Genomic DNA, 26295 nt, shown 5'->3' with positions numbered 1-26295 from the left:
CTTGATGGGGCGCCTGGGTGGCGCAGTCGGTTGAGCGTCCGACTTCAGCCAGGTCACGATCTCACGGTCCGTGAGTTCGAGCCCCGCGTCAGGCTCTGGGCTGATGGCTCGGAGCCTGGAGCCTGTTTCCGATTCTGTGTCTCCCTCTCTCTCTGCCCCTCCCCCGTTCATGCTCTGTCTCTCTCTGTCCCAAAAATAAATAAACGTTGAAAAAAAAAATTATAAAAAAAAAAAAACAATTACTTGATAAAAAATTTAATAAAAATTTAAAAAGGTACCCTTTCCCCAATGTTGCAGTAGTTTTAAAGGGTGTTGTCAGATTCCTTCTTCAGACATTTTATAAGAAGAAATAGTTCATTTAGTATAGGATAGTGTTGGAAAATTTTGGGGTGTTGCTGTGAAGACAAGTCTACAAATAAAATATTTCAGAGAAAACCTTGATCAATTCAGCACACACACACAAATAGTAAGATGTAGGCACATAAAAAAGATGACTTTCATTTCTTCACCGTGACCTGAAAGTGAATCTTGCAAACTAAAAAACACACACACACACAACATTCTTTCTGCTTCAAAAAGTTTGTCATTGGTAGAAAGTATAACTGTCCCGTATGGTAGCCACCAGCCACATATAGCTTCTGAAACTTGACATGTACCTAGTCCAGATGGAGATGTGCTAGAAGGGTAAAATACACATCAGATTTCAAATACTTACTATTAAAAAAAACTGAAAAATATCTCGATAAAAATTAATAATGTGTTGAAATGATTTTTTCAGTGCACTGGGTGACATAAATTTTATTAGAATTAATTTTGTGTCTATTTTTACCTTTTTGTAAAGTGGCTCTTAGAAAATTTTAAATCCCATGTGTAGGACTTATTCATGGCTTGCATTATGTTTCTATTGGAGAGCCCTGGTCCCAAGCACCAAAACGTAGCACACATTCATTGCTGCTCCAGTGGGGTTTCTATAAAGAGAGTTTTGAAGGAGAAAACTAACATTTTGGCTTTCACTTACCAAGAAACTCCTCTGGCTATGAAGACACAATCAATGCTAGCGATATTAGAAGACAGAAAGAAAGAGACAGACAGAGAATAGGAAGTTGGGAAAATAGAGACCATGACTGAATTCAGGGAGAAGAAATGCCAGTTTTCCTATAAAAAGATTTCTTGGTTGAATGACGTCCAGTAAAATGTTTGCCTCTGTCTTATACTCTTCTAATATCATAAGTTCTTCTTTTTATAATCATATTTTCTTAATACTTTCCTTACACAATGCCATTCTAGCTAGGAATACTAGCTAGACTAGTCAAGGGAATACTCTACCTTGACTTTTATAGAACTTTTCTACATGTATATTGATCATATTTTTTTATGGTAGGCTATTTCCCTACATCCATGTGGTAATTACTACTTTATTCTAATCCTGTTCGAAGGTGTCTATAGCGGCTCAGATGTGGGGAATACACTGCAGAGCAGAAGTTATCTCAATCCTAGCAATTATCTTGCAAGCAATGTTTCTCCTCATGTCAGCTGAGCCTCTCTGACTCATCTGAAAAAGTCACTTTTATCAGTAGAGAGAATTTGTATTTTTCTGTTGAAGTTGGATGATTAGCTTTTTTCCTGGGGAATGTGAGAGTGCATCTGTGCTCTCTGCTTTATCGCCATAGATCATTTGTCACTTGTGATTTTTCACTCTGCCTTGAACTATGAAAAGCAATTACAGTGTTTGTCAACAGAGTAGCTCTGTGGAAGGGAAAAGAAACAACTCAGTTGGGAATGACAGCTTTCTTTGCAATAATCAAGAGATAGGAGAAGGAAGAGAAATGGGAGAGATTAACCTCCCCCTGCTGAAACAATAGAAAGTATTAAACATTGACACTGTTAGAAGATGATATTAGGGAAAGCTTGTGAAGGTTTTTACTTTCACATTCTACCAGCCCTGTATAAGGCTGTTGTTGGGGTCAAACGCCTTACTAATCACATTAGGGATGGACAATTTAGCATGTAGGCCAGCGGGTCCTCTAACAATGTTAAATACGTGAGAAGATCCTTGGCCTGTGGTTCTGTTTTCTACTTCTATTTTAAAGTCTCATAACTTATTAGCATAAGATATTATGTCCCATTACTAATATGACTGGCTACTTTATAGAGACAGTAATTTGTCATTTCTTTTTCCTGCTATAGATGTTTTACCTCTTCCCAAGTTGAGGATGAAGCCAGATCTTTCATTTATTTTCCTACATGCCTTTTGTGTTACTGGAGAAAGCAGCAGTTGCCAGGCAAGAGAACACAACTCCTTCTCAAGATTTTTTTTTTTTTTTTTTTGCATAGCCTTAGCTCAGTGAAAATTACATAGAAAGTGAGGGTGATAGAGGTAAGTGCTTGAAGTTTAACAGGAGAAAGCCATGGAATCCAAGGGGTGAAGAAGATTCCTGAGACTCAGAGATGGGGTGGGGTTCTAGGAGGGTTTCTGGTTCATAGGTATCACCCCAGGTAGGGGACCGGACAATGCCAGGATGGTGAAGTCCAAGTGTGTGGTCTTGGGAGCCATGCATAGATGTCCTCTGCCTATCTTCAGGAGACCATGTGGGAATAGACAGTGTGTTTATTGGAGACCAGTGTAGATAGCAGTCTAAAGGACCCTCATCCAACTCTTCCCACAACATTCCAGGACCTTTAGTAATACCTGAGAAGGTGAAGAACTCTACCAATGAATGAGATTGAATTTCCCACCAATTGGATGGTTAAAAGCTCAGGATGGGTTAAGACTGTTTAGAATACATATCAGGCTTACTGTAATGGTACCATTTATGAACATGCTTTCTTGGACAATGACCAATCCGTGAATGAAATGAAATGAAAAACAAATTGTTCACAGAATATGAGAACTAGATGTGACTTCCATGTTTATCTAGTCCACTCTTCTTTTTTAGATAATTAAACCAAGGTTTAAAAGACTTAAAAGAACTTGTTCCAAGTTGTTGGCCTAAAGCCAGTGCAGAGCTGTGGCATAGGGTCATCAACCTTCATCCCATTTTTCTTTCTACTTCACCACTTGGGAAATGTAGATCTATTTGTGGTAATTAAATATATTATTATCTCATAGTGGCCATGAAAATTCTCATGAAAGTAAGTCTCTTACTTTTAAAATGAAATGAAGAAATTGGAACTATAAAAATATAGTCTCAAATTGTGGTTTATATACACAATGGAGTACTACGTGACAATGAGAAAGAATGAAATATGGCCCTTTGTAGCAACATGGATGGAACTGGAGAGTGTGATGCTAAGTGAAATAAGCCATACAGAGAAAGACAGACACCATATGGTTTCACTCTTATGTGGATCCTGAGAAACTTAACAGAAACTCATGGGGAGGGGAAGGAAAAAAAAAAGAGGTTAGAGTGGAAGAGAGCCAAAGCATAAGAGACTCTTAAAAACTGAGAACAAACTGAGGGTTGATGGGGGGGGGGGGAGGGTGGGGAGGGTGGGTGATGGGTATTGAGGAGGGCACCTTTTGGGATGAGCACTGGGTGTTGTATGGAAAACAATTTGACAATAAACTTCATATATTGAAAAAAAATAAAATAAAAATACAGTCTCATGGTAGAGGTAGAAAAAAGAAACATGACTGCATGGACTTCCTGGTTATTCCCCATTATAGAAATTGTGGGGAAAATGACCTGAGCAACAATTACAATAGTTGATATTACAGTTTCTGAGAATTAAATACCTCTCTCTAAGGCAGTTTCAATACAGCTATGTGTTTGTATGTGTTAGTATACATACACATACAGAAATCTGTTAGCTATCAAACACTGGGTAGGAGTTTCTTTTCAGGAGTGTATACATGTTTGTATTCAACCTACTTAACAGCTAAAAAAAAGATTTATTTACACCTTCTGGTTGGGTCTTGTTTCTTAAGAATCATCCTACATGATACTATTTCTAGTGTAAGTATTGTCATTATCCAGTCTTCTTTAATCTATGTTGTCACACGTTGTAACCATTTGCTCTTTGAAGGCAAAAGGCTGGTTGGAGTTTAACTTCTTTCTTTCTTTCTGGACATCCATGCCAGAGAATACAACTATCCTTTGCAGAAGAACTTCTTTCTAGCTGCGTGAGAAGCTTGCACTATGATGAGGAGGCCTAACCATCAGGAGACCTAACCAAGTAACTTGGGGTTCATTCATCAGTCCCTGGGTCACTATGAGTTCAGACCCTGCTCTAGCCAGGCTCAAAGGGAAGGGTGTGGGCAGGGTGATGTCCACATGGTGAAAGCCAGTCCTTTCCATGAGGCATCACTGAGAGGTGCTGCATCCCAGGAGGTTGGTGGTTGGTGTGGTGTGTCCGCCCTTATTCAGCCATCTGTTCAGATATTCCGATAGGGGTCTCTGTGCCAGCAGGGCCCATGGCGGATGAGGGTAAGCAGCAACACCACGAGGACACCAGACACCAGGCAAAAGGCAACAGCAAGGACAACCCTTAGAACTGTGGAAAAATTGGAAGACCCATAATGTAAAATTAATGGATTAGGAAAATATGAAGATTATAAAATGAGGAAAATAGGAAGATCACACATCAATGTTGATTTCTGCCTTAATTGTAAAAATTCAGTGGTGTTTCTGAAGCAACCTTGAAACCAGTAGTGTGTGCTGAAAAGACACTAGACTAGGAGTCAGGAAATGACCTAGGTTAGTTCTGGCATGACCTTTGACCTCTGAGTCTCAGCTCCTCCACCATAAAGGGAGGGTGATTGACTTAAGTATTTCTTTTTCCTTTCCTTTTCTTTTATTTTCCCTTCTTCTTCTTCTTCTTCTTCTTCTTCTTCTTCTTCTTCTTCTTCTTCTTCTTCTATTTTTTTTGACTGAAGTATTTCTAAGGTCCTTTCCAGCATTAACTTCATGCATTTTTATACAGTTAAAATGATCAATTGTTCATGGTCTCAGTGTCAACAGAAATACTATCATTAATTGGGTCTAAAAGAAATGGAATATCATCTTTTAGTTTCTGAATTTGTTTTTCAATAAATACATTTTAGAGAAGAAACCTTGAGCACATGTTAACAATCACAAGCATTTTTAAGATAACTGTGTACTATTGCTAATCTGCACCTTTATTTACACATAGCCCTTTGATAGCTGACCAGTCATGGGGAGATATACGGGGTCATTTTTTATGAGATGCTATTCATTATTACATATAGGAAGTTACCCTCCACACACACACACACACACACACACACACACACACACACACATTCACACACACACATGCACGCACACCCTGGTACACTGTAGTATATCCATCATAAATATCAATTTGTACCATTTCTAAATGGATGTCTGATCTTCATTGTAAAACTAAAGGATTGGTGGTTGGTTTAGGCAGTGGGAGAGTGAACATCTCTCTGACCTGGCAGCTCTGTCTACAGAAGCCCTCATGCTCCATGGAACACAGTTGAAAATCACTTATTTAACCTAACCTTATCATTGTAGACGTGAAAAAAAAAGTAGAGAGATTAGATAATTTGGCTAAGGATAAGCAGATAATTGTATTTGGGTTGGAATATATAGGTTTATCAGTCTCATGATTCACTAATGACTCAGTTCACTAATGACTTCCAAATTTAAATCTTCTGCAAACTCAAGACTCATATATCCAACTGTGTACTTGACATATTCCCTTGGACATTGAATAGTCATTTCAATCTCAGCGAGTCCAAAACTGAATTCCCAATCCCTTCATGCCTTCTCCTGCCCCAAACTCTGTTCTTCCTGCAGTATTCCTCATATCAGTTGATGGAAAATTCCTTCTTCTGTCTCAGCCCCATACTCTTGAAATCTCCTCTGATTTCCTCTATTTCTCTCACATCCTATAATCAATCTGTCAGTAAGTCCTGTTGTTCTTCCAAAAACTATATCTAGAAACCAATGATTTCTCCCCTTCTCTCCACCACCCAGGATTATTACAACATCCTCCTGACTTGTTCCCTAGCTTCTATACTTTCTTCCCTATGATCTATTTTCAACACAGCAGCCAAATGACTTCAATTCAAATCATGACACTCTTCTGCCTAAAACAAAGTCTGCAATGAATGCTTTTGTCACTCAGAACGAAAACCAAAGTCCTAACGATAACAGTTTATAAGGCTCTATATCATCAGGCCTGATTAACATAGATTTCGTCTCCTACCACCTTCCCTTTGCTTACTCTCTTTTGGCCACATGGGCCTTGCTGTTCCTCAGACATGCCAGGCACACACCCATTTACAACTTTTGCTATAGTTACTACTATTGCCTAGATGCTCTTCTCATGAATCTCTGCGTCAGGTAACTCTATTGCTTTCTTTGCTCAAATCTCATCTTCTCCATGAGGACTTTCTACTTAAAGGTGCAACCAATATGCCCTTTCCCCATTCCCACCCCCAGCTTGGCACTTGGGATCCTCACCTTCCAAAGTACTTATTTATTATATTTGTTACTCATTATCCAACCCTCTCTCCCTCTAATAGAATGTAAGCTTCATGAAGGCAGAAAACTTTGTCTTTTTGTTCATGAATGTATCCCTGGCAGTTAGAACAATACCTGGCACATAGGAGATGCTCAATAAATATTTGTGGAAAGAATGAATGATTTAGAACTCACAGGTTCTCAATTCTTAGTTCAGTGCTTTTCTCACAATGTCAGGATGCCTCTTAGCATCACGAGAAGATTAATATTAATAAAGTTAGGTCGTGGTGGATGGGTGCCATTACCCCTGTGAATGGAGTTTATATAAAGGTGGAGGAAACTGAAGAGAATTGAGGAAGGAAGGAAGGAAAGAGCTAAATAAAATGGGGGAAGAAGGCAGAGACTAATGATTCTTCAAAGTTAATGTTCATGGATGATTATCTGTATTTGGAAATGTATTTTCAATTATTTTTATTGGCTACATTGTCATAATAGTCCCATGGAATATACTTCCCCAATATTTTCCCTTCCTTCAGTCTTTCCTAGACATGCAGTGGGCACACACCATACGCCAGGTCAGCGGTGTGTTGGGTTCTGGGGTTCCATGATCCCTGATTTTGAGATCACCAATATCTAGTGGGAGAACCAGATAGACAATTATGAGATCATGTGATAAACAGTAAAATAGAAGTATAAAAGACATGCCATTGGAGTAGAGAAAAAGTTGCAATTAATACAAAGCTTTCTATTTAGAAGAGAACGAGGTTGGAAAGTCTTCTGAGAAAGTGATAAGATTTGAGCAGAACTTTGAGGTAAATAAGACTTTTCCATGCGACAGAATGAGTTGCACAAGAGCGTGTTTGGGAAATAATGAGCAGTTGCACGTGGCTGGAGTATAGCTTCTGGTGAGTTAAGACTAGATAGGTAGGTTGAGGCCTAGGTTTTAGGTCTGGTTTGTCGTGGGTACATGGAAATCATCAGCAATTATGACACATGGAAGTGACATGGCCCAATTTGTATTTAAAAAAAGAAGACAACTACAGAGAAAGATAGGGTGGTGGAGACACCCTAGGCCTGATGGCTATTAAAATGCCTTTGACAAGATACTTAGGGTTCAGCACTGGAAGTGTGGTCGACATTGCAGATGAAGGAATTCTAGGATACTCTTGCAGTAGAATTGACAGGTTCTGTGATGGATTACAATGTACTGGTAAAGGAGAAGTGGAGTCACGGCCACCCATGGGTTCTAGCTTGGGTGAAGAAGATGATTAGGCTATGAACGGAGATTGGAAGTCCATTAAAAAGGATCAGTTTGGAGTGGAGGAGATAATACATTTTATTTCAAATGTAGGATTGAGATGGGTTAATATCCTCGTAGAAATGATCAGTAGGCAGCTGAAAAAAAACAGATCTAGAATTCTATATGCAGATGTGGAAATAAGAATTGTAGACGTAAGAAGATGGAGGCCTGGGTAATGCTGGCTCATGGCGAGGGTAGAATGACGGAACCAAGGACAAGCCAGTAGGATGTTATCATTTAGGGGGTTGGAGGAAGATATGAGTCTAAGAACGTAGAAAAGACTCAGGAGAGACTTTATCCCTCTCCTAAATTAAAAAAAAATTTTTTAATGTTTTTAGTTATTTTTGAGACAGAGAGAAAGCACAAGCTGGGGAGGGGCAGAGAGAGAGAGGGAGACAGGAACCCAAGAGGGCTCCATGCCAACAGCACAGAGCCGGATGTGGGGCTCAAACTCATGAGCTGTGAGATCATGACCTGAGCCGAATTTGGATGCTTAGCGGACTGAGCCACCGAGGTGCCCCATATCTCCTCAATTTTTAAAAATTTATGCTCCCTTGCATTGAGAAGCATTTTGTGAGTTTGATAGAGTAATGTTCTAGGGTCTGAGAAAGAAAGCGATCAGTTGCATCTTACTGCGAAGAGGTAGGACCAGTAACGACAGACAAGCTCTCCTACCGCACAGGAACACATGAAAGCCACTGAAGGCAGTGTGAGTCAGCACTGCTCTTCTGAGATCTATTTTGGCAACGTGTATCAAAAAGCCTCTTCCTCTCGCCATTACTCCTGACGTCCTGTATACTCTTCCTCTTTCCTGTTTGAATAAGTCTGTCCGCATCCTCGTCCTTGGATTACTGCAACAGTCTCCCAGCTGTGCTCCCTGCTCTCAGTCCCACTGCTCTCTGATCCTCTCTCCCCACTGAGGACAGAGGTCTTTCTAAAACAAGAAGCCCATCCCATCATCTGTCCTCTGCCGAAAACCTCTTAATGACTAGAGCTATTCAACTTGACCTGAGACACTTAATGTCCGCCTTCCCAGTGTTTGCACTATGACCGGACATACTCCTTCCTGTTCCTAAAATGCCCCATGTTGTCTTTAGCCTCTGGGCTTCTACACATTTTCTTTTGTCTGTAATACTCTCCTCTCTCCTCACCTCCACTCACCCTGTTAATTCCTTCTTTCCTTCAGGCTTTGGTTTATTTTTTTTAATTAAAAAAAAATGTTTATTTATTTTGAGAGAGAGAGAGAGAGAGAGAGAAAGAATGAGTAGGGGAGGGACAGACAGAGAGGGAGAGAGAGAATCTCTAGCAGGCTCCACACTGACAGTGCAGAGCCTGATGCAGGGCTCAAACCCCCAAACCGTAAAATCATGACCTGAGCCAAAATCAAGTGTTGGATGCTCAACTAAGCCACCCAGGTGCTCCCAGACTTTGGTTTAAACAGCACCCCCTTTGAGAAGCCTTCTCTGACCCCTTAGACTTAAGCTAGTTTCCTTTCCCCTATATCCTTTATTATAGTATTACCATACTTAACTGTTAGGGCTTATTTAATTTTTTATCCTCCTGTCCTCCCTGCCAAGGGGTCCAGGTCACATGGGGACAATTTTCTTGTATTGCTGCTACTTTCTCAACAAACTTAACACTTGCTACATAGACACATATTGGGTACATGAGAGGTACTCAAAAAATACCTGTTAGTAAATATTCATTAAAAAGTTTTTTTTTAATGTTTTTACTTATTTTTGAGACAGAGAGAGACAGAGGTTGAGCAGGGGAGGGGCAGAGAGAGGGGGAGACACAGAATCCGAAGCAGGCTCCAGGCTCTGAGCTGTCAGCACAGAGCCCGACGCAGGGCTCGAACTCATGGAGTGTGAGATCATGACCTGAGCTGAAGTCGGATGCTTAACCAACTGAGCCACCCAGGCACCCCATTAAATATTCATATACTTTGACCCACTAATTCAAGTTTTGGGCATTTGTCCCAGGGGAATAGTCAACAAGACAGTGTGGGATGGAAAGGGAAGATGATATAGTAGAAACATGGTGTTAGAGACTGTGAGGCTTGAACCCTGACCCTAACACTTGTGGCATGTTGTTTTCTGAGGCTATTTTCTTCTCTGTAAACTGGGGATATGTCCTATTGACAGGAAAACAAAAACAGGTCACTGAGCTAGGTGCTGTGACTTTCAAAAGGGAAGTTTCCAAAAAGAGATGGAAGGAAGAACATCATTTTACGGAATAGTTCAGGAGTGAGCGAGGAGGAAATACAGAATACAAACGATTAGTTCAAGAAAATTGGGATTGAAGAGAGTGAGATGGAGCAGGCACTTGAGATGTCCTTTGATGAGAGATGTAGGCATTTCCTAGTAGAAGGAAGCCACCACAGAGGAAGAAAAAGAAGCTAAGCTTCACTGAGGTCCCAGGAAATGAGGGGTGGGATCATACACATGAGGAAAGGATACTCAGGGAGTAACATGTTTTCTTGAGGAGTAGCAGTAGAGTCAAGTTAAGGCTACTAATATGTTTGGTGGTAGGGACAGGAGAATCTAAAAGAGTTTTCAGTGGACTATCTTGCTCTTCTAAGGACATCTCACTAGAATTAAACAAGCCAAGATGAACTTGAAAGTTTGGGGAAAATAACAAGGCCTTCCTGTAGAACTCAGGAAAAGGGTCCAGGAAGGGTGAATACTTTGGCCAAACAGCGTTGAAAGAACCAGCTGGGGTTGAAGTAGAAATTTCAATATTCATAATTTGAAATGGTAACAATAGGCTTCTGTTCCAACTTAGCAGATCAGAATGCCAACACTGTGTGGTTGGTTTAACCAAGGGTTGGATATTATTGTGGGTGGGCAGGGTATAGGATGGGCCACTATTATGTCAGAATTGCCTAGGCTGAGGACAGGAGGGGGAGTGAGGAGTGAGCTGGCATATATACCAGAGCAAGTTCCCAATGCCATTAATGAATGATGACACATGTCCTGGGAAACTGATGATAGTAGCAACAAGAATGAGAAACAGGTGCTATAACTGGCTTCATCTCTGAAGGAGGAGGGGTGCTGGAAGAGGTATCAATGAACAGTGGCTCCAAAAAGCAATAGGAGAACAAAAGAATGCCAAGCTGACAATGCTGAAAACAGGCCAAATAATACAGACATATTGGTATATACATATATGTATGTAGTTGGTGACTGGGTCTTTATAGTACACTCCCATTTGAGGCTCATTCATAGCTTCTCTCCCCTATTTATTGAACAAGTGAGTTCTAAGCTCCTGATACCTGGGTCCAGCCATGAAGAAGCCAGGCTAAGTGTGAAGGGCTGAACATTTATTCAATTAGCAAATACTGACTGAAGGTACCAGGTTCTAGGCATTGTCTGAAGATTTAAGGAGGGAAAGGGTAATGATCTTGCCTTTAGGAAGCTCATGGTTGAATCTTGGGCATGTGTATATTTGCTGAAGATTTACAAAGCTTTTTATAAGGAGAAACTTGAACTTCCCACCATTAATTCTCCTTCCCACTAAGTATGTGGTGCTGGAGGTTGAGGGAGAGGGGTGGGAGAGTGTTAGCAATGAAAGTCTGACTGTGTTAGTAAAATTTTGGAATTAAGAAAGCATTTTCTTTTTTTTTTTCAAACGTTTATTTATTTTTGGGACAGAGAGAGACAGAGCATGAACGGGGGAGGGGCAGAGAGAGAGGGAGACACAGAATCGGAAACAGGCTCCAGGCTCTGAGCCATCAGCCCAGAGCCTGACGCGGGGCTCGAACTCACGGACCGTGAGATCGTGACCTGGCTGAAGTCGGACGCTTAACCGACTGCGCCACCCAGGCGCCCCAGAAAGCATTTTCTAAAAAGGGATTTTACTTTCAAGTAACATAGTATGGAACTTAGACTTATCATGAATTCCCCAGCAAAGAGTCTGCTTACTTTAATTGATATGACAGTGATATTAATTGGGTCTACTAACGCTAGTGAATAACACTGCTTACAGGTATGGGTAGGATTTCATGGGTGGCAGAGTAGCCAGGCATTCTGCACATACACGATGTGTCCTGTATTTAATGGTTTGTCCTGCTTCCTGTATTGGCTTTCTCAGGACACCCTAAATGTTCTGTAGCCATTTTTTTTCTGAGTAAATTATAAAAATGCAGCAGTTAAAGCTATTATTCAAATTGATTTGGGCATCCTATTTGCTAAATTTTGTGCCCTACTAAGGAATCATTCAATGCCTATACGCTTCCATGCTCTGGCATGCTTCATGGTGTCTCTGGCAAGGCAAATAGGATTTCCTGTCCCAGGAATTTCCCAACACTGAAAACAGTCTGTCTTCCTGAAATTTTTACCTGATACCCCAAGCAGCACTCTTTGAGACCATATAGAACAAATCAAATCCCTTTTCCTTAAAGAACTTCAGATATTGAATTTGCTTTGTTGGAGACCGCCTCATGTTATAAACTCTGAAGTTTTCTATGAGCTCAATCCAGTGGTGTGCTAGTAAACTGGATCAAAACCACAAAAGACAAAACCCTGGTTTGTGGCATATGCTGATTTCTGTGATGAAGACACTCCAGCCATGACACCATGACCAATTTCATGCTGCCAAAGTCAAGTGATTGAACTCAGAGTTGGGAAGGGCTGTGCACATTCCACTCTTGAGGTTGGTATGTGTTGGCTCCAGCACACCGGTGCTTCAGTTTTTGTTTTATTAACATATTTTGCTAATTGGTTTCACTCCATTTGAATACCGAATTGATACTGGTGTCTTGAGGAAAAGAATTTTATAAATACTCTACAGGAAGATTTGTGAAGAGGAGGTGACATATTGGCTATGGAGGATAAAGGAAAGGATGGGCTCAAAAATACTCCCCAGGTTAGCAGGTATCACTGCTGATCAAGATAGAGACGGTATGTTCAAGGAGGAAAGGTAAGTGATCTATACATCCATTGGGCAAATATTTAGTGAGCACTAATTCATGTCAGGCACAGGTATTTCTGAGACAGATATAAGAGAGAACACAACAGATAAAAACCCTTGCTCTTGTGTCGTTGATATTTGATCTTATTAGAATTGGACCCTTGAAGGAAACCTGTGGGAATCTCATTGGACCCAGAACCTTCTGCTGAGTAAGTCCTCTACCCTTTCCAGCTTCAAGCCACTAAGAGATTTGATAAATGGCTTTCTAGTACCTTGTGCTGTACCATTAGAAACTTCCATCCAAACTGACTTCACATGGTGCAATTGTTACCTCTTACAGGTAGCCCTTCCTGACATTCCTTACTGCCTCCCTCCCTCTGAATCCAGTTAACTCTTGTTCCATAGCAACCCTTGTGGTGGTAAGATATAACCCTTGTTATTCTGTGTAATATGTATCTTTTTGCTTTCCCACTGGGTTGTAAATTTCCCAAGGGTGTTTTCTTGCAAGTTCCATCTTAATAGATAAAGCAGAGCCATCCATCAGCTTAACCTTTTTCTGAAGTAGTAAAGACCGAACTAAACTCATTTTCAATGTAAAATATTCACCTAAGCCAGTCAAGATCATTTTTACTTTACATTAATATTTTCCCTCCTGTTACATTAAAAATAAAATCCCCAAACAAAAATGTAGCCCCTAAAATCTGCCCTTCACGTATTTTATTCTAATTAAACACACACACACTTTTCAAAAATCATTTTAAAAGTAATGTTTTTGAACTCCCTACTAATGACTTTATTCACTAGTTTACATTTGTCTTATTGTGGAGGAAAGTTACATGCATGGGGGAGGAAGAGTAATCAGAGAGCAGCCCTGAGGACAAATATTGCCTTGGGAAAAAATAATGCAAATAAATATATGAATCAGTGTCTCAAGTCAGTCGTTCAATGACTCACTGGGAGAGGGAATGGTTTTTCCTCTGGACTCTGGCACCCAGCGGAAACCATCTCTAGAAAACATTTCATCTTTTTCTACAATGGTAACGTAGCACAGTGTTCTCTAGGCGTGTTACATCTGCCACATGGCAAATCTACAAGACTCTAAAGAGTGCCATTTGAATATGATTTCTTCTTGCATAGTGAGTAGTTTCAGCAGGGCCAGGAGTTTGCTTAGGTTTTCTGAAGATAATCAGGATCGAAACCTTACACGTTCCTTTCGTCCTCAGAACAGCTATCACAGCCATACTTTTCAACATTCCGGTAAGTTTTGATCTTGAAGGCATTCAGGAACGCTCTTACATTTCTAATTTTGTTCCAGTTTGATATGTATCATACTTCCTCTCCCAAATCAACTCCACATTCAACATGTCTTACCATCTTCCAAGAGAAACCACTCATGCAGGGTACTCATCTCTGATGGTTGTGCCTAAATATTGTGCTCTCACCAAATTACTTATTTGCCAGGATGTCTGCTCTCCAAGAGCTGCCATATATATTATATACAGCAAAGTTTTCTGGCAAATTTGCTTTTGGTTTCTTCAAAAGTAACATGGATTTTCCAGGGCTAAAGGATACAAAGAGGTGTTTATTTTTCAGCTTTTCTACCCAATTAGTTTTAACACAAATATATAAAGATAGTACCAGTGTACCGGTGGAGGTGATTTCTCCGGATTGTTCCACTGTATCCATTTATCTGCCTCTCCTTGTGAGAAGGCTGGAACTAACAGTTCCAAAGCTGGTCCTCTGCCCATTTGCCTAGGATGAACTTCTTCCCTTCCTTGCTCTCACCCTAGATTGTGGATTTTGTTTGAAATCTCTTCCACTTCAGACACTTCAAGAGCAACCTCATTAATCCTGCTCAAATGAAATCTGGAAGTCCTTGAAAAAAACCAAAAGGCTCTATGTGGCCAGTTCATGGCAACCCCAAGAACTTTGATTTAAGTTTTGCCTCTGATTATATTTTGACATGATGTTTTTTTTCCGTAAACACTGAAAAAACCAAGTCAAGGTTTAGGCAAGTAGGGGCAGGGCCTCATGGAGAGGTTGGAGTTGCCTGAAGTTGGGGGGGGGGTCCCCGGAACACACAATTATCACCTCAAACCTATTTCCCTCAAAGCTGGGAGTGATGGCTGAGTGATATTCTCAAAGCACCACCTGTCTGGAGAAAGGGTATTCTGCCTTCTCTACAGAGCTCTGCATGTACACTAACCCATAACATCCTCAGTAAGTACCTTGGTTGTTGCTTGTGGTCATACACTCCGTGGACCAGTCTTGGGGGATCACAGGGGCAACCAGCTCAGCAAACTTGGTCAGAGGACAGCTGGGAGTGCAGCCTGGCAGTGTGAGGGGATATGGTTCGTGCTGCGTCTCATTCCGATAGTACATCTCTATGAAATACTCCCTGGTGGAAGAAGGTAGAAGAGAGAGCTGTTAGTTCTGTGTTGTTGAACTGCCATTGAATATTTTCCCATCTGGCCTGTAACATGTCAGCTGTAGGACTAGGGGAAGAATATACAGGAATGAGTAGATATGAGCTAACTTAGGTGTGGGAATAGGGAGATTGGGGCCAGTGGGTCAGATCCAGAGGGTAGAAATGGGAGGACTGGTTTGTTAGATAACCAGAGGCAAAGGAGGTAGGGACCAGGAAGCTTAATCAGAGAGGGAGCTACCAGGTGGTGGTTGGGGGAGTTAGGGATGATTTGATGAGCCTTTGAGTAAGAAGTGGGGATCAGGTGGGGTGTTGGGTTTTCTTTCTCCTATTCTCTCCCCTTTATGATCCCCATTTGCTTCATTTTCTTTTCCTCTCTCAGTATTTCTTGTAGCCTTTCCCCTGAATGAAGTTGTCTCTCTTCTCCTTAGCCAGGCAATAACTTGGAAACATATGCGCTTAAATATACATCAAGATTTTATCAAAATTACATCTCAGAAAGAGGGTGTGGATGTATACCTAGGTAATTTATACTCCCTCATCCTCAATACTTTACTTGAAAAAACAAGGTGTTGTTTCAGGAAAAACCACTGGCCTTTGCCAACCTTGTAAAACTAGTACGAGGGGCTTATGGAAGTCTTTTGCCAAACATGCAGGAGAGAAATTCAAGTAGGATTTAGTGATCATTCTTGCCGTAGTAACCTCACAACTGCCACTGTTGGTTGTTGTTATAAACAAGCCTTTAAAACATCACTTTGAAAGCCACATAAACAGTATTAACCGCAAATATTCACTTAGAGAAATGTTTTTAAAAACTTCCCAATATTATGTGAATGAGTGCTTATACCCCGGGATAATTTTCCAGTGACAGCATCTTTTATCTCAAGATGATATGGCAAACATAACTAACAGTCAATCAAAATTCGTGATTCTCTTTCTACTGAATAGAGTTATGGCTGAAAATGGACTACATTTCCCAGACTCCCTTGTACCTAGGTGGGACCAAGTGACTACAGGTATTCCTTGGAGATGTTGTGGGTTTAGTTTCAGACTACTGCAAGAAAGCAAATATCACAATAAAGTGATTGAAAGGAATTATTTGATTTCCTAGTGCATGTAAAAGTCATGTATATTCTTTATAGTAGTCTACTAACTGTGTAACAGCATATGTCTAAAAAATGTGTATAACCTAATTAAAAATACTTTATTGCTAAAAAATGCTAACCATCATCAGAGTTTTCAGTCAATTGTAATCTTTTTGCTGGTGGAGGGTCATGCCTCTGTATTGGTGACTGCTGACTCCAGGGTGGTAGTTGCTGAAGGTGAGGGTGACTGTGGCAATTTCTTAAAATAAGACGACAGTGAAATTTGCCACATCAGTTAGTTGACTCTTCCTTTCCTGAATAATTTCTCTGCAGCATGTGATGCTGTTTGACAGTATTTTACCCACAGAAGAACTTCCTTCAAAAGTGGAGTCAATCCTCTCTAACCCTGCCACTGCTTTATTAACTAAGTTCATGTGATATTCTAAATCCTTTGTTGTCACCTCAACAGTCTTCTCAGCATCTGCAGCAGAAGTAGGTTCATCTCAAGAAACCACTTTCTTTGCTCATCCATTCAAATTTTGTCATGAGATTGCAGCAATTCAGTCCCGTCTTCAGGCTCCACTTCTAATTCTAGTTCTCTTGCTGTTTCTACCACATCTGCACTGAAGTCTTAAACCCCAATCATCCATGAGGGTTTTGGAATCAACTTCTTCCAAACTTCTGTTAATGTTGATATTTTGACTTCTTCCCATGAATCATGAATGTTCTTAATGGCATCTAGAACAGTGAATCCTTTCAATTTGCTTGGCCCCAATCCATCAGAGAGGAATCACTAGTGTATCTATGGCAGCTACAGCCTTCCAAAAGGTGTTTGTCAAATCATAAGATTTGAAAATCAAAACTGCTCCTTGATCCATGGGCTGCAGAATGAATGTTGTGTTCTCAGGCATGAAAACATTAATCTCATTGTACATCTCCATTAGAGCTCTTGGGTGACCAGGTGCATTGTCAATAAACAGTAATATTTTAAAAGGATATTTTTCTGAGCAGGTCTCAAAAGTAGGCTTTTGTAAAATACTATTTCAGTAAACCATGTTATAAACAGATGTGCAGTCATCCAGTTTTGTTGTTCCATTTACAGAGCGCAGGTACATTAGATTTAGCATACTTCTTAAGGGTCTTAGGATTTCCCAAGTGGTAAATGAGCACTGGCTTCAACTTAAAGTCACCAGCTGCATTAGACCCTAACGAGGGAGGCAGCCTGTACTTTGAAGCTTTGAAGTCAGGCATTGACTTCTCTCTAGCTGTGAAAGTCCTAGATGGCCTCTTCTTCCAGTAGAAGGTTGGTTCATCTACATTGAAAATGTGTTGTTTACTGCAGCCACCTTCATTAATGATCTCAGCTAGATCTTCTTCTGGGTCACTTGCTGCAGCCTCTCCATTGGCATTTGCTGCTTCATCTTGCACTTTTATGTTATGGAGACGGCTTCTTTTCCTAGACCATGAACCAATCAATCTCTGCTGGCTTCCAGCTTTTCCTCTGCAGCTTCCTCTCTCTCTCAGCCCTCACAGAATTGAAGAGAGTCTGGGCTTGCTCTGGATTAGACATTGGCTTAAAGGAATGTTGTGGCTGGTTTGATCTTTTATGGAGACCATTAAGACTTTCTCCATATAAGCAATAGACTGTTTTGTTTCCTTATCATTTATGTACTCCCTGGAGCAGCACTTTTAATTTCCTTCAAGAATTTTTCCTTTGCATTCACAACTTGGCTACCTGTGTGGCACTAAAGGTCTAGCTTTCGGCCTATCTCAGCTTTCAACATTCCTCCCTCACTAAGCTTAATCATTTCTAGTTTTTGATTTAAAGTTTGACACATGCAACTCTTCTCTTTACTTGAACACTTAGAGGCTGTTGTAGGGTTATTAACTGGCCTGATTTCAATATTGTTGTGTCTCAGGGAGTAGAGAAGCCTGAGGAGAGGGAAAGACAGAGAGAGTGAGAGTAAGAGTGAGAGTGAGAGTGAGAGAGAGCGAGAGAGAGAGAGCAAGAGAGAGAGAAAATGGCCGGTTGGTGGAACAGTCAGAACACACACATTTATCTACTAAGTTCATGGTCTTATATTAATGTGGTTCATGGTGCCCAATACAATTACAATAGTATCATCAAAGATCACTGATCACAGATCACCAAACAAATATAATAATAGTGAAAACTTCAAAATATGGTGAGAATTACCAAAATGTGATACAGAGACACAAAATGAGCAATTGCTGACAAAAAAAATAGCAGCTGTCGAAAAAATTGCTTGACACAAGTTTGCCACAAACGTTCAATTTGCAAACAATGCAATAACTATGAAGTGCAATAAAGTGAAGTACAATAAAATGAGGTATGCCTATCATTTTAGCCAGTAGAATGCAAGCAGAAGTGATATGTGCCCCTTCTGGGTTAAGGTGGTTGATAAACAGGTTGTCTTCTCTACCCTCTCATTTCTTTCTATAAGTTGCCTGCAAGTGAGCACAGCACTCTTGAAAACTATTGGTCCAAAAGATGGAAGCCTGGGGGTGCCTGGGTGGCTCAGTCAGTTAAGCATCCGACTTCGGCTCAGGTCATGATTCGGTTTGTGAGTTCAAGCCCTGTGCCAAACTCTGTGCTGACAGCTCAGAGCCTGGAGCCTGCTTCGGATTCTGTGTCTCCCTCTCTCTCTCTGCCCCTCTCCCACTTGTGCTCTGTCTCTCAAAAATAAATAAACATTAACAAAATTAAAAAATAAAAGATGGAAGCCTGGGTCCCCAAATCACGCCATGGGTGAATCAACTCCTATTAGCCAGGGACATCTCTACTAGAGTATTAGATATGTGAGAAAGAAATGTCCATTGGGGTAAACCTCTGAGAATCTGAGGTTCATTTGTACAGCGGCTAAAATTACCTTTATTTGTTAATATATCTGGAAAACAGTTTTTAGGGGACTCAAAATTGACTCTAGTGGTGAAGACACAAGTTAAGATGCATACAAAGAGTCTGGATAAAATTGTTTCATGAAATCTGAAAGTGGAATAAAGCAATATTTTTAACTTAGTGAATTATTTTACATTTTACTTTACTTTACTTTAATTTTATAAGAGAGAGTCCATGAGCAGGGGAGGGATAGAGGGAGAGGGAAAATCTTATGCAGGCTCTACGCCGATGCAGGGCTTGATCTCATGACCATGAATGAGGTCATGATCTGAGCCAAAATCAAGATTCGGATGCTCAACCAACTGAGCCACCCAGGTGCTCCTTTAGTATTTGATTTTAAATTTATGTACCTAACTGAAAATTAAATATTAAAAAATATTTAAGCTAATAATAATAAAACCTGAGATCAAGTGGTATTGATTGTGAAAAGCACCTTTTAGATACCTACCCATTCTCAAGATACAATTCCATTATGTGGCAGGAAGCATAGGGAGGAAGGATTCCATTGTAAACATCTAGTGCCATCTGCAAGCCAGCCACGGTAGTATCATGCTGTGGGGATTTGAAACAAATCATTTTTGATCTTTACCTCTGGTTCAGATGTACGTTCCATAGGTAGTTTGAAGCACTTGTAGAAAACCATGATGGTTTCCGATCCAATTAAATTTGCCATAACCCCAATGACTCAAGGGGTAGAGAGGGGAAGAACTAATTTTGGTCGAGCATCTGTTGTGTGCTAGGCAGTGAGACTTAACTACATATTATTTCCATTACAAAGATGAGCAAACAGACCCAGAGATATTAAGTAACTTGCTTAATGTCATATAACCCTGAAATGGAAGAAAATAAATTTGAGTCAAGTTTTCTGCTTTTGTCCCTTGCCTTTTCTAGCGGAACATCTCTGTTTTAGCTGGTTTCACTGATTTGCATTACATTTTAAAATATTTTGGAACACATTAGTGCTAGATTGTATTTCTTCTACAGATTAGAATAATCTGTGATTTTAAAGTTGGGGAAGAATATGTAAGGTTATAAATATCAGGGAAGACAAAAATGTAAGGAAATGGAAAGCACAGCTTAAAAGTAATTGTTAAAGGTTTATCCCAGTGTGGCTGGAAGGCATAGGGGACTGGTTTTTCAGTCTTAGTTTTGCCACTAATTAACTACACAGTCTTTGAAAGTCCTCAGCTTCTCTATCGACAAACGGGCATAACATTTGGTTGCCTAAATTATATGGCAGTGTACATATATTAAAAAGGGGTTAGAACTAATTTACTAGAGAAAGAAATAGAATTACAGAATTATGACTTGCCAGAAATCACACAAGTTAGAACTGGAAAGCAGATGGGAAGCTAAAAAAATTGGCAGAATGGACTGGTTTCAGGAAGCCCTTCTCCAGGAAGCACTACACTCTGTTTCATCCATAAGCTCTTTGTCTTACCCCATTTAGAACCTCTGATCATAAACAAACTTCCTTGTATCTATAGTCACCTCATCCATCTTCCTGCAGAATGGAAACATGGCTTTCTTCAGCCAAACCGCATCTGAGAAATCCTCTATCATGGAGAAGTGGGTGGGAAGCCGAGTCACCATGTTGCGTGTCCTGGTTCGCTGATCTTTGCAGACTCAGTCCATGGACGGCCATTTCAGTGCTCAATGCATCCCTCAAATCCCACCCTCCACCCCGCCAACAGTGCCCATTTGCCTGACTCCTGCTCCAAGATGGAGGTCTTCTCTGAGACCTCTCTTTTTCTTCCTGCAGCCAGTGTAGTTCTAACTTCAGGCTGCGGTCATTTGCCCCCTTCTCTCCCCTATTCCCCTTGCCACCTGGAGATTTTTATTTGGATGCTCCCTGGTGCTTCAGACCCAATTGTCTAATCATTCCCCTGCCCCAGGAGCACCTCCGTTAATGGCTCCACCCTCCTTTTGGTCTTGGAGGCTTGAAACATGGCCTTCACCTGTGGGTTTACCTCCACGTCATTACTCTCTGCCTACATCTAATTCATGCTCTGCTTTTGGTTTGGAACAGAAATGATGCTTCCCCTCTCCAAGGCAAAGCTTTTACCTGTACTGCATTTCCATACTGCTTTGTATGGTATTTATGTCTTCCTGTCAGTTTTAGACTGTAAACTCAAGGGCCAGAATTAGGTGTTTAAAAAATTTTAAATATAAAAGCAAAATAAAATTAAAAAGTGCCAACCACATAGGTGGTCACATATACACATATTCAGGAGACCTGACAAATCAATATTGAAAAGCTTTGAAGAGCTGTCTACTATCTGCTGGGCATTAGGGAAATGATGATGAAAATGAGGCTCCCTCCTTAAAGAGGTCACTTACTGGACAAATGGATATTGATTGGAGATGAAAATACTTACTGCAGAATACATGACAAGTTTTCTGTGGTTTGATGGCCGAGTTGCACTCTTCAGGTGATTGAGGATTTCACCGACCAGGACACCTTAAAGATAGATCAACAAAGGAGCTGAACCAAACGTGAGCTTATGTTTTAGTTCCTAAACTTTGTGTTTATTCTTACTTAGTGATTCTCTCTGCCATGATTCTCAAGACTTGAGAGGAAAAGAACTAACTTTGGTTGAGCATCTATTGTGCTTTATACACATTAGTTTACTGAACCTGACTTCTATCCCCCGTTTACACCAAGGAAGCTGAGGCCCGGCGACATACAGCGAGTCATACAGGCTGTGCAAAGAGAGCTGGATTGGCACACTGGGACCCTACCACCCCCAGGTTTTGTTAAAGCTCAAGACAGGAGGTTGAGGAACTTGAAAGGAATTGCAAATGGCATTTTCAGACAGTTGTTAGTGAGTGCTCTTCTCCAGGGCAGCCATGATGCGATAGCCTGGCACGTATTCTGTCTCCCCCTCTTGCTTCTGTTCTCTTGGTCAAACCTGTGGGAGGCTGTGGGAGAAAGCAGCTCTCTGAATGTCTGTACAAGTCATGGGCTGTTTTCTGTGGCCCATTACTCCAGGTTACCCTGGACATCACTATTAGGGGGCAGTCAGCATCTTTCATCTAAGGAATCCATCTGTCTTCAGTAGAGGAGAGCTCTTGCCCTTCATGTTTGTTGCTCCTGAGGTGATGAAGGCGGGTACACAACTCACAGTCTCCATGTCCTTGAAGGCTGAGGGGTACCTTGGAGTGCCAGGCATGGTCTTGAGGGCATCCTGCCCCAGGAACTTCCACAACCATCATCTGAAGACTCCTTATATCTCTGGTGGTTTTTTACTACACGTGTACTCTCCTGGCTTCCCAGTGATCAGTTCATTTTTGTCAAGAGCAGGGCATTGATGTTAACAGATGGAAGGTCATTCTGGACTCTGTGGTCCACTCAGCAAACACACACTGAGCAGCTACCATGGGCCAGATACTATGCTAGGTGAATCAGACTCCTGCCTTCGAAAATCTCTTAAAATAGTACACAGAGACTGTTTATTCATCTATATACCAAGAGGCACAATAAAAGGCTAATTACAAAGGGAGGTGGTCTGTTCTTTCTGTAGATGCTGTGACTCCCTTGACTGGGAACGGAAGAAGCTAGATGCTGCTTCTCCAATGGGTCTACATCACTCTGCTTCAGAGAAGGTTGCTTTCTCAGAGTCCTTTAGGGATAACACCATCACCTACCAGCAACTTGCTCTGTAACAGGTACTTTGAAGCTGCCTTCAGCATTGATAATGGGAGATGATATCAGCTCTTGGTTCTGAGGTGATTGTCCACCTTGCCCCCAGAAGAAACTAGGGGTAACTACCATAGTTATCCCCGGGCTCTGACATGCCTATTATTTTGCTTTATAGGAGGGGAAACTAGGTTCAGAGACACTCAGCAACTTGTCCAAGATTCCACAACTTGTGCACAGGGGGGCTGAACTTCTCTGAACCCAGCATGTCTTAATCACTAGACTCCACTGTAGTGTGCACTAGCTTCTCCATTCCCTGTTACATCATTTATTAACTGCATAAACCAGACAAAATATCACTGACTGGAAGACATAAACTTCCCTTCTCACACTCTTGAGCTGCAGCAGGGGCTGGCAAACTTTTTCTGCAAAGGACCAGACAGTGGACCATATGGTCTGCCATAACTGTTCACTCTTGGGTGGAAGCCCAAAACAGCCATAGTCCTACCTAAACGAATGAGTGTAGCTGAGTGTCAATAACATTTTATTTATAAAAAATAGGCAGCGGGCTGGATTTGGCTTGCAGGATATAGTTTACTAACCTGTGGTCTATAGCAAGAAGAGGTTTATATTAATACAGATGTGACCAGCCATATATTCCTAAATGAACCTTAGGGATTTTCTTGGTGTGTGTGTGTATGTGGCAAAATGTGGGCGGAGTGTGCATATTACCAAATTGTATCATCCCTAACACCAACTGGTAGAACAAAAGTTTTGGCAAAGATCAGAAGATACCAGTCAAAGTCCTGATGTTCCTGTGTGACTCTGTCACCTAGACAATATGTTTTTTTTTCTGTAGGATTGTGTTCAGCCACTTCATCATTCAACAAGCACGTAGTTGACAAATCTCTCTTGCCTAGCCAGATCCAAACAATAGGCTGAACTTGGGTTTTGGTAGGAATCATTCAGGAAACTATTCCCTGGTTTTTCAATACACTAGACTTCTCCAGAAAACAGGGCAGGTGCGTTCACAGAGAAACCAGTCTTCAAAGTCCAAGACGGAAAGAACCCCTGAGGGAAAGACTCTTACAGACAGAATCTAGATGGGGAAACTGACTGAGCAGGGAAGTTATTTCCCTGAAATGCAATCTCTAGTAGTCAAAGGAAAAAAAGAAGAGGAACAAGCTGTGAGGAAAACCCCCATTTTTTATTCCTGTACAGAGTTCTACATCTATTATTAAACTATTCTCAACTTCTGCCTGGCTTTCTCTGCCCATTTCTTCACTGTTTCTTGCATCTAGAGAAGTGCTTCTGAACTTTCATGTTTTATGAGGTACCTCAGGATTTCATTATAATGCAGATTATGATTCATCTGGTCTGGGGTGGGGCCTGAAATTTCTGCATTTCTAACCAGAGGCTTGTTGAGGGTGAGATTACTGCCCCATGGACTGCATTTTGAGTAGTGAGAGGCTGAATTCCTCAGCCCATCATGACTAGGTTGAGGGACCTCAATCAAGAACCCTGTCTCTACCATCTGATGTGACTTGGGATGGAGTCACACTTCTAAGGCCTGGTGGTTCAGGAATAAGACCCGGTGTATGTGTAGTCAACAAGGCCCAACTTTCACCCTCTGTCTCCTTTCCTGTTTAGCACATCAGATTGGGCTGCTTCCTGGTCTCTGTCCCTACACCCAGCCCTGAATGAACATCTGCCCAGTCTGGTCCAACAACCAGGATGCTTTGCCTCTGTGTATTCTCCTGGGGCTCTGCTGAACTTGTCCTGACCCCGCCAGTGAATAGGGTCTGGCAATGGTTGGAGTCTTGATGTGATTGCCCTTTTTTTCTCAAACTGTCTAGAGTATATTACTTGGAAATTCTAATCCTGTGGCTTAGAATTTCTTCACTGTTATGTCAACCTGCCATAATGGACTATCTTACTCTCCATCCTTACTTTTATTTATTTTGAGAGAGAGAGAGAAGAGAGAGAACGAGAGAGCGAGAGAGAGAGAGAGAGAGAGAGAACAAGCAGGGGAGGGGCAGACAGAAGGAGAGATAGAATCCCAAGCAGACTATACAATCATTGCAAAGCCCGACATGGGGCTCGAACTCACAAACTGTGAGATCGTGACCTTAGCCAAGATCAAGAGTCAGATGCTTAACTGACTGCGCCACCCAGGCGCCCCTCTCCATCCTTACTTTTAATGCCTATATTAACAACACCTGAATCTGACGCTTCCTTTGGTATCTTGGCTTGGCCACCCAACTGCCCTCAGAATCCTTATCCTGATTATAAGGATTTGGCATCCTCTTGCCTGGTCTACCTTTGTTATGATAGGATGTCCTACACAATGAAGGGCCAAATCCAGCTGAAAGGAGGCATCACTGAGAAATAAACACCTTCCACCCCCAATGGGAACATTTAAGCTGTGTCATAAACTTGTCAGTTGCAGTATGTGTTAATCTACAGGACACAATTAGCCTGAAAAATATGTTTTATTAACTTAAACAGTGGATACCACCAAGAATTTTGGGAAAATGGGCCCCTTTTGTCATACTTCCCCCTTGAAAAATTCATACTATAGGCCACCAGACACAATTGCTTTTCATGGAGCTCTGATACAAAGTCATTGAGGCACCTGGGTAGCTCATTTGGTTAAGCCCTTACTTCAGCTCAGGTCATGATCTTATGGTTCGTGAGTTCGAGCCCTGTGTCAGGCTCCGTGCTGACAGCTGGAGCCTGGAGCTTGCTTTGGATTCTGTGTCTCCCTCTCTCTCTCTGCCCCTCCCCTGCTCATGCTCTTTCTCTCTCAAAAATAAACATTTAAAAAGTTAAAACAACAACAATAAAAGCCTTAATTGTTTGAAAGGATGAAAAGTATCATTTACCTTTATCCCAAAGCTTCCATTTTCCAGATAGGAAAACTAAGGCCCAGAGTGGGCAATGTTAATGAGTATAAAAACACATAATGTTTACTGACAGCGTATTATGTACCAGGTACTATTTGCCCTAAGCTTTTTGAATACATACGTTTATCGAATACATACGTATATATCACTCAACCACAAATCCAACACGCTCCTTTCACTTTCTTATATACTTACCCCCCTGCAGTCTAGATTTTTCTTTCTGCTTGTGAATTCCATAGACAGACAGGATGGACAATTCTGATAATTCTTTCAACTTAGTCATGGTGTCCTCTGTGGCCCAGGAGGGTAAAGTGAAATTGTGAACACTCTGTAGCAGAGAAAAAGGGAAGAAAATGTGTATTTTTATTTGTTAACTTTTTTGTCCTCTTTCCACCACAAGAACTCCTGGGTCTAGGCTTTCTTGTCCTGACATTCGTCTCTAGGAAACCTTTCCTTTGTGATAAGTAGTGGTATTAATTTTCAGAAGAAAAATTCACAGGGACTAATTTGCCCCTTCCTACCAAGCCCATAGCTTTTGGCTTAACTGTGGGTCCAAAGGATGATTCCTATTTTGCAAAGTAAGGGTGAGATAGGGTAAAAATGTACCTCATTCCTTTATGAAAGGTTTAGAAATCTATTAACCTGTGGGGAAG

The 26295-nt window shown here is 41.1% G+C and overlaps 1 protein-coding gene across 4 annotated transcripts in view; it reads right to left on the bottom strand.

Moving 5' to 3' along the window:
- Positions 1-3181: 3181 nt before the first annotated feature.
- Positions 3182-26295, bottom strand: part of ACP3 (acid phosphatase 3) — a 46779-nt gene continuing 23665 nt past the window's right edge. For 2 of the 4 annotated variants that reach the window (XM_025913378.2, XM_086674296.1), the window contains 5 exons: positions 25838-25970; positions 21475-21557; positions 19545-19648; positions 14895-15064; positions 3182-4494 (listed from right to left, as the gene is read on the bottom strand). In XM_025913378.2, coding sequence (XP_025769163.1) covers positions 4376-4494; positions 14895-15064; positions 19545-19648; positions 21475-21557; positions 25838-25970 — 609 coding nt within the window. In that variant the 3' untranslated portion in view covers positions 3182-4375. Of the gene's footprint in view, positions 4495-6881; positions 7089-13418; positions 14228-14894; positions 15065-19544; positions 19649-21474; positions 21558-25837; positions 25971-26295 lie in introns of those variants that run through there. The other 2 variants (XM_086674294.1, XM_086674295.1) reach the window with 2 other exon arrangements.

This window comes from Puma concolor, chromosome C2, assembly GCF_028749965.1.
Source record: "Puma concolor isolate L17-30 chromosome C2, mPumCon1.1.hap2, whole genome shotgun sequence".
Taxonomy (NCBI): domain Eukaryota; kingdom Metazoa; phylum Chordata; class Mammalia; order Carnivora; family Felidae; genus Puma; species Puma concolor.
This window is presented reverse-complemented; position numbering and strand designations above follow the sequence as displayed.